The sequence below is a fragment of the Prunus dulcis genome, chromosome 1, assembly GCF_902201215.1.
Source record: "Prunus dulcis chromosome 1, ALMONDv2, whole genome shotgun sequence".
NCBI lineage: Eukaryota > Viridiplantae > Streptophyta > Magnoliopsida > Rosales > Rosaceae > Prunus > Prunus dulcis.
Window position 1 is genome coordinate 18,681,016 of NC_047650.1, and position 9,528 is coordinate 18,690,543.

The 9,528-nt window shown below is 35.3% G+C and overlaps 1 protein-coding gene across 1 annotated transcript; it reads left to right on the plus strand.

Annotated features, from left to right (window-relative positions):
• The first annotated feature begins 7,482 nt into the window (after window positions 1-7,482).
• On the plus strand, window positions 7,483-8,547 carry LOC117615761 (protein FAR1-RELATED SEQUENCE 5-like). Its single transcript, XM_034344907.1, has 3 exons — window positions 7,483-7,517; window positions 7,601-7,814; window positions 7,930-8,547. Exons 1-3 carry the CDS (start codon window positions 7,483-7,485, stop codon window positions 8,545-8,547), a joined length of 867 nt encoding a protein of 288 aa, XP_034200798.1.
• Window positions 8,548-9,528: the final 981 nt, after the last annotated feature.

Here is a 9,528-nt window from a genome sequence, read left to right on the forward strand (position 1 = left end):
CAAAAAATTTGGGCGAGTACCAAAAATGGGATGCGGGTTTTTAAAATTTTAAAAAAAAAACTTTAGACTTTGCGCGACCAATATTTTTTGTCGCGCAAAAATTTGGGCGGGTACAAAAAATGGGACACGGGAATTTTTTTATATAATTGTTTTAGACTTTGTGCTACCAATATGTATTTTTCCTCGGGCAAAAATTTTAAGATTTTGGCGAGTACCAAAAATGGGATGCGGGAATTTTTTTTAAAAAAAAATAATTTTTTAGACTTTGCGCGACCAATACTACTATATTCGTCGCGCAAAAATTTGGGCGGTTACCAAAAATGGGACGCGGAAATTTTTTTATATAATTGTTTTAGACTTTGCGCGACCAATATGTATTTTTCGTCGCACAAAAATTTAAAAATTTTGGCGGGTACCAAAAATTGGATGCGGGAATTTTTTTTTTGAAAAAAATTATTTTTAGACTTTGCACGACCAATATTTCTATATTCGTCGCGCAAAACTTTGCGAGACCAATATGTTTCGTCGCGCAAAACTTTGCGCGACCAACCGTCTTTTCGTCGCGCAAAGTGATACGGTTTTTAAAAACCGAAATAACTCCTCCACCATTTTCTCAATTTCTTTCTCTACTCTTACCTCTCCTCTTTCTTTCCCTCTCCCCAAATCCCACCCTTTCTCTCACACTCACTCCTCTCACTTAATCTCTCATCTCTCTCTTCACTATCTCTCACTCTCACTCACTCTCTCATCTATCTTTTCACTATCTCTCACTCTATCATCTCTCTATCACTATCTTATCTAATTCTCTCACTTCTCCCTCTCATTCTCACTCACTCTCAATCTTGCCAAAAGGTATATTCTCTCCAAATTTTAAATTTTTTTCATTAATATGTGTTTTTTGAGTTAGTTTTGAGTTTGTGTGGGGTTTGGGGTTGAGTAAAGGGGAGAGATTGGAGTTTGGGTTGGATTTGTGGTATAACAATTTTAGGGGAGATTATGCATTCTTTTTGTTGTTATTTGACCATATTTGTTTTTTTTGTAGGTAATCATTGAGACTTTGATGGCTAAAGTTGAGGATTAGGAAGCTATCAAAACATATTATCCACCACTACCACCACAATATGCTTGTATTAGGATTTTACTTTGTTAATTCATGTGTACATTTTGAATATTATATATATATATAAATATTTATTGGATAATTTGATCATATTTTTCATATGTAATTTTATTTTGAATATGTCAATTTAAATTAAAGTAATTAAGAAAAATCTTACAATTAAATTAAATTTAAAAAGAAAAAATTTGAAAAAATTACTATAATTAAATTAATATCAATTTAAATTAAAGTGATTTAAAAAAAATCATACAATTAAATTATATTTAAAAGTAAAAATTTTGAATAAATTAATATTAAAGAAATAATAATAAAAAGTAAAAATTAGTTTATTTTAATTAAAAAAATTTAAAACACAAAAAAATATTTCGTCGCGCAAATATTTGCGTGACGTTATTGTTCGTCGCGCAAAACTCTAAAAATGTGGGCGGGTACCAAAAATGGAACGCGGGAATTTTTATTTTTTAAATTTTTTTGAGACTTTGCACGACCAATGTTTTTTGTCGCGCAAAACTTTGCGAGACGAATATTTTTCGTCGCGCAATTTTGCGAGACGAATATTTTTCGTCGCTCAAACCTTTGCGCGACCAATGTGTTTCGTCGCGCAAAGTTTTGCGGGACCAATATTTTTTCGTCGCGCAAAGTCACTTTGCGCGACCAATGAAAAATGTTGGTCGCGCAAAGTCTTTCTTCACGATCTTTGCGCGACGGATTCTGCGCGACGAAGTTTTTGTCGCGTTAAAATTTGTGCGACTACAATGTATTTTGCGCGACGAAATTATCTTCGTCGCGCAAAGTGTAAAATGTAGTAGTGACTATTGGTCATGCCTCTTATATTTGGGTTTGGATGGTGTCCTTACTATCTTTTAACTCTTGTAGAGTACTTCTATTGTATAGGGCATCTGCCCCAACAAAAAAGAAAAACAAGTTTGATGCGTATAACATTACTCGAAGCTAAGTAAAGTCATTAGGTATATAACTAAGAGTGAAGAATTCGTAAAGGACTTTGTAATTTAAGTGATTAAGAATACTCACGTGTTAGAATTCTCAATCGATTATCTCGATTGTATAAAAAGAAAAAAAGAAATAAAAACAGCGAGGAATCGTGGGCTAATGATGAGGTACTTGTTGACGAGGCTAAGGCCATTTTATAAGAAATCTCAAATCCGCGTGATGCCAATTCCAACCGCTATTATTTCATAAGTGCCTCATACATTAATCAAATAGGCATTATTTTGTTCAAAATTTACGGCCTAATGGAAATGCAATCACTGTGCCATTTTTCCACTGTACAGTTTGATAGTATCTTACTTTGATTAAATAATGAAGGCTAGAATACTATCCAAGTTAACAATGTTTTGACTCCAACGAGGATGTTGCTCCAATTTTCTGGGCGCTCCGGAATTTAGAGGTGTTTAGTTTTCATTGGAAACCGAAAGTATTTATAAAGTATTCTTTAAAATTAGAGGTATCAAATGCACTAAGTCGGTGTGTGAATATAGCTCTGACATAACATAATTAGAATAAACACGACAACGCATGAGAATGAAACAGGTCGTTTAGCAAATTCAATTATTCAAACTTTATACAGTCAAAAGTAGGAATTATGTATCCAATGTCTTCAAAACGAAATTGGCATTTGAAACATGCTTTGAAATATATATATATTTTTTCCTTGTATTTTTGAGAGGTGATTTTTTTCTTTTCATATGGGGAGGGGTGGGACATTTTCCAACTAAAACTAATTATTAACATATAGATTTTGAATATTCTAAAGACAAATACTATTGCCCTCCTTATTTGTATGAACAATCAAATTTTGGGTTGAAATATTTCACTTCTAATCCTCACGCAAGTCCTAAGGTTCTCCCAAGACTATTTGGTCAACACGTTAGTCCTAAAAGGCTACCAAATCACACAAAGACAGAGAAATACAATTAAGTTGTCTTGTGTTGTGGTGTCATTTTGGATTGATCTAAAGTATTGGTCCACTTCACTTCATCGTTATCGGGTCCTTGGCCGGCGGCGCCACTCTGTGCTCAACCCTCGAAGCTCTTTTATCTATTTTACAAGTCATTTTAAGAAATTTTTAGGGCGTGCAAATTTGTTTTCCAACAAGCAGAACCCCGTTTTGATCCAATGTTACATATTTGACTAGGAATCAAACCATCCACATATTCTCTTGCTCCGGTCATAAATTGACAATATGATTTGACTTAATTATTCTCGTCATGCAACAGTGTTGGGCACTAGTTGCGTACTAGTAAATTCATCACATCAATATTCAAATTTTATAGGCGTTGACAAATTCAAACCACGGAATATTGAAATTATATGTGTGTACGTTATATATATAAGCCGACGTGAGGATATTATCGCGGACATCGTGTATTTTTAACCAGTTCTCCTTATGTTGATGCGAAAAAGTGGTTTGACACGTGGTTCGCCCAACTTAGTGATATTGTGCCTTCGGAAGGGAGTTAGTCTTCGGAAGATCAAATTCCTGCAAAAAGGGAACGTTCGGTAAGACCTTGAGGTACCGGTGCGGTACCGGCCGAAGGCTCTCCGATGCTTAAGTAAGTACAGATTTAGTAAATGTAAGATTACAGATCAAGCGGTAGCGTACCGTTGATTTTTTCTGTCCCCTTTCTTTGGGAATAGGGGTCTCCTTATATAGGCCTTGGGAGGCGTGCTTATGTTGGAATTTCCGATGTGGGACTGTAGGAGCTGGTCGAGAGCATGACACGTGTCCCAGGGCAAAAGTGTCAAGATGTATAGGGTTCGGTAGGGCATATGCCGAAGGGCCTGTGATGTCAAGTTGTCGATTCCGTCCACGTGTCAGGTGGTCATTGGTCGTTAATATACGGTATAAACACCTTATATATATATTTTTTTGTATACAGTGACATCCGCATGATAATAATGTACGAACATTTGGAGATATATATATATATATATATACAAAGAGCTTTAGTTGAGGGATTCATCAAATAACTTATTTGAGGGACGCCCTTGTAGGATCCACTTCGTATTGTATTTCACTAATCCAAACTGTCTATTTTTTAGATAATCATTTAAAGATCATTTCTACAAAAAATCACTTGAATCCGATATCATTTGACCACTCAATTGAGTTATTGAAATTTTAGTACTTTTTTGAAGTACCGTGTTCATTGATTTTGTATGACACGACTGGATGTCGAAATGATTTCCGATTTGTCTATTTTTTGCAAGGATGATATATGAATTTGGACTTAAAAAAATAGATGGTTTGGATTGTTGATAAAAACTTCATAATGGACCCGAGTGTCCCTCAAATAAAATTATTTAAAAGATTCCTCAATAAAAAGGGACTATATATATGTTAAAAAAAATTAGGTATTAAACATAACAATCCTTACTAAAAGTAGTGTGTTCCACTCCCCCTTGGTCAACAAGTAATTAAACACCCATCTCACCAACCCTTACACACTCTCTCCCTATAAATTCTTGGTAACATTATTAATTCCACTAATTTGTATATCAATCATCCACAAGTATCTCCTAAACTAAACCTTCATCACGTTTTTCTCCACATTTACAGAGAAAATTTGAGGCCATTTATTTTCATGAAGATGAATTTCCTAAAGAATAATACCACCATTTTGATTGTTTTGGTGATCCTCTCGATGGCCTTTTTGAGCAATCATGGGGTTGAGGCAACAAGAGTGTTGCAAGAGGACTTTGCTCATGCTAATCACCTTCAAACACACTACCCTCCCTCTGTCTGCCAAACCGCAAAGAACACCATGGCCTGTTGGCTCCAAAGATTGGCTTCTGGGCCTAGCCCTAGAGGCAGTGGTCACTAGCTCTTTCAACTTGCAGACTTACAGCCTAATAACAGTACAAACCTAGCTTGTTGCTTGGTTTTTGTTTTTTGTTTTTATTTTTTATTTTTGAATATTTTTTGTTTGCTTTTTCTCTGCTTTACTTTACATATGAGATATATGGGAACAGTGTATAATTTTTGCTTTAAAGATTCATGCGAAACAAAGGTAACTGAGGACAAAGGTAACTGAGGACTATATAAGACTTGTTTTTCTTGTCTTTTTTTCCAATATCTTTTGGGAGTATGGTACTTATGACTTCTAATTAACTGTAACTCATAAAGGATTACATTTTTTTTCTTTGTTAATTGACTTCTTCTAACAAGTTACGACCCAAATCATGCAAAACTTTTATATATTGGGTAAAAAAATTCAAACCATCATAGGACTAAGCTCTCTTGAATTTGTTTTATGCATGCGTTGCGTGGTCATTTCGAAGGAGGTTCTTTTGTCAATACTCGGTACAAAGGTGCTGGAAAATTTGGTTTTGATAATCATCCAACGAACAATTGAAAACGATATAAATGGAGATTGAATAAAAAGCATAAACTTACACATGAACTTATAGTGGTTCACTAAATTTGAGTTATATCATGGGCTGTATGCAGGGACGAAGCCATGAATTTATGTGTAAATGGGCCAACAAAAATCAAATAATATATTTAAAATATTTCTAATCTTTCAATCTTAGCACTTTATGGACAAAATAACAATAAAAGACACAGGTCGTTATTTCAAATCTCGAAAAGTATAATTATAAAACAATGAAAACTTTAATTTTCTTTCATATAAACATAGAAAAATATATTGAATAAATAAACAAAAGGGAAAAATTATGACTATATAAATTTATCTAACCTGTAAATAATTAAAATATTTGAAACTATAGGAGAGAAAACACCCAAATTCCAATTATTTGCTTCACCTGTGTGTGTCCGCGGTAGAGTGGAGACTTCTAATCCTGAGATCAAGACTGCTTAAGACTGACTTCACATTGAATTTTATATTTAAAAGCTATGATGTTCCAATCCTTCCTTGGTTGGGTAAAAGTCATTTACATCCTATTTGGTAAAAGATACTTTTTTTTTAAATACAGAATTAACTTAATCTTTTACTCTTTCAATTTTTTAAAAATAAATATATTGGTGGGCCCCGGAACTGAAACCTAAACTTCTTTTTATTAACCCTGTCCAATGCAAGCCCAAACACATATGCATTACGCAAGCCCAATTTTTGAAGGGCCAAGGTCACTGCAAGCCTTAGTTTTTTTTTTTTTTTTTTAAATATTTTTTTTATATATAAAATTAGAAAGTACCCTTTCTATTCACTTGATTTGGATATGCATAATCTTTGATCCATTACTGCCGTGATGGATATGGGGATCTTTCATAGGGTTCACTTATTGGAAGTTTGCTACCCAAGAATGAATACAGGATCGGTTTGGATAAGATGAGAACGCTTATGTGAGAACATTACATGAGAACACCATTGGATCTATTCTAACGACTGCATAAAAAGCAATTGTAAGTGTAAGTGTTGTATTAGAACGAGGCCTTCTTCTCTCTCCTCCCTCCAAAACGTCTAGTCAAAAACAGACGTCCCCTCCAATCCAGCTATTCGGTTTGTTCAATTAAGTGGCCAATTTTTTTTTATCAACTTTGATTGAGCAAGACCAATAATACTGAAGAGAGAGCCCCCTGTTATTCCTTATTCGATTCCAGGAAGAACACAGAAGTATACCCCTCATTTTTCTGGGTTTCTCATTCAGGCGAAAGAAAGTGTTCGTATATTTTATATTATCATCTTTGTGGTTCGGTCTTTCTGGTCAGAACATTCCTCAATCCTTGAGCAACATCTTGAGTTGGAAACTGGTGACCGCGACCGTTGTGCTGTTCTCTTGGTTTTGAAATCGTTGAGCACATCGAAACAGGGGTTGAGGAAGACGAAAAGTGTTTGGGGTTGACATCCAGATCTAAAAGGGCGACATTGTCATATTTGTAGAAATTTTGAAGTTGGAAATGACTCACGAGGTAAGTGATATACTGTATTTGTCAAGTTTATTATTGGGCATAAGCATGAGTTACATTAGTTTGTATGTAGGTCTTTAATATTTCACCAGAGAATTATTTTCATATCATATGTTAGTTAATATATATATTTTAAAGCTCTTTATACTGTATTTGTCAAGTTTATTATTGGGCATAAGCATGAGTTACATTAGTTTGTATGTAGGTCTTTAATATTTCACCAGAGAATTATTTTCATATCATATGTTAGTTAATATATATATTTTAAAGCTCTTTATACTGTATTTGTCAAGTTTATTATTGGGCATAAGCATGAGTTACATTAGTTTGTATGTAGGTCTTTAATATTTCACCAGAGAATCATTTTCATATCACATGTTAGTTAATATATATATTTTAAAGCTCTTTGAAAGCATGTGCCAATGTTAGTATGATGGTGGCGAATTTAGGGTTAAATTGCAAGAACTGTGAAATGGAGTGTGAAGGACAGGTGACACCGGAAGTAAGGTCGGAGTTGAAACCAAAATTGGGACTTGAATTTGATTGTTGTGACGATGTGTTCAATTTCTATAATATGTGTGTTGCGAAAGCGGGATTCGGCATTCAGTGTTCTACAACGAGAACGGGCACATTGACAGGAGAGGTAACAAGGAATATGTATGTTGTAAACAGGGGTATTCGTTGACAAGCACTGTTAGTCGTAAGAGAAGGCGGCGAGGTTGTACTAGAACTGGTTGCAAGGCTAAACTTGCGATATTGAAGGTGAAAGAGAATAATAAGTACATTGTTATAGGATTCAATGAGGTACATGACCACAGTTGATAAAGTCCATCTATTGAGATCTCACTATAACTTAACAGAGTCTACAAAGGTCTATAGTGCACATATGAGCAAAGTTAATATTCTTGTACATAAACAGGTAAGCCTTCTTGTGGTGCAAGTAGAGAGATTGGAAAATGTTGGGTTTGTTAAGAGAGATGTGTATAATTATCTAAGGGACGTGCGTGGAGAGGTGATTAGGCATGATGCAGAGCTGCTTAAGGAGCATTTTTTGGCTAAGCAAGAAAAGAATGAATCCTTTTATTTCAAGATGGAGGTAGATTTGGAAGGAAGGATGGGTAATGTTTTCTGGTTAGATGCAAGGTCAAGACGAGCTTATTGGTTTTTTGGAGATGTGGTGGTATTTGATACGATGTTCAACACTAACCCCTATGGGATGGTCTTTGTGCCTTTGTTAGGCTTTAATAACCATCGGCAGACAGTGTTGTTTGGTTGTGCATTCCTAACTAGTGAAACCACGGATTCATTTGTATGGTTGTTAGAGGAATTCAAGAAAGCCATGCCAGGTGAGCCTCCCAAAATGATCATCACTGATCAAGATGTAGCCAAGTCAAAGGCAATTGCTATAACTCTCCTGACAACATTCCATAGATATTGCATATGGCATATCTTGAATAAGATTACAGAGAAACCCGGCATTGGAGAATGTGTTTCGAAAATGTGCAAATGCATATGGGGTATGGACACGAAAGAATAATTTGATGCGAAATGGGAGGAAATCATCACAAACAATGGGCTGAAAGACCATGCGTGGCTGAGCTCAATTCATGCTATGCGAGAGAATTGGGTTTCATCATATGTTAAACATGTGTTTTCGGCTGGGATGTCAAGTAGTCAATGGGCCGAAAGCTGTCATTCATTTTTCAAACAATATATTAACCGTAAAAACACATTGATGGAATTCATTGTACGGTTTGAAAGAGCTCTTCGTTCATAGAGACACAAGAAGTTAATGGTTGATCAAGTTGATAACAATGAAAAAACCTTCACTGCCATTTCAAACACCAATGCAACATCAAATGGGATGCATTTACACTTAGGAAATTCTTGAAATGTTTGAGAGGGAAGACTTCAGAAGTCTTTTATGCTTGTTCGAACTTGTGGAGGAAGATGAGACGCACTGCAGATACAATGTAAGTGAGCGGGTAAATCCGGGGGTGACACGGCTGAAGGAGCTTGTGCATGATAAAGATGCCAATAAAGCTTATTGCTGCTGCAAAGGATTTGAATTTTGGGGTATTCCGTGCTGACACATCCTAGCATTCTTAAGAATGAAGCAGGTTGAGCACTTGCCAGACAAGTACATATTGAAACGATGGCTTCAAAGTGCGAAAAGTGGTGTAATATATGATAAGAATCACAAAGAAGTTAACGATTGCATTGGTGGTTTACTTTTGGTGAAGAGATAGAAAGTTTGCAAAGTTGCAAGTGATTTGATTGATTCGGCTTGTTGTGTGATGAAGGTTTTGAGTTGCTGGAAAAATCTTTTGACGACATTTGTGGGAAGCTTACAAGGTTGGTGTCATCAAGAGCTCATGTTGAAGAAGAACCCAATGGAGATGTCTGAACTAGTTATCCCCAAATGAGAATCAAAGATCCACATCGAGTCAAAGCAAAAGGGCATGCGAAAAGAGCTAAAGGAGAAAAAGAGAAGGTAGTGCAATGACATAAACTTCGG

Coding starts and splice junctions, on each gene's coding strand:
- LOC117615761 (XM_034344907.1), top strand. CDS start 7,483: ATGGAGTGTGAAGGACAGGTGACACCGGAAGTAAG. Junction 7,518..7,600: donor CAGGTGACACCGGAAGTAAG/GTCGGAGTTGAA, acceptor GTGTTGCGAAAG/CGGGATTCGGCATTCAGTGT. Junction 7,815..7,929: donor TTGTTATAGGATTCAATGAG/GTACATGACCAC, acceptor GTACATAAACAG/GTAAGCCTTCTTGTGGTGCA.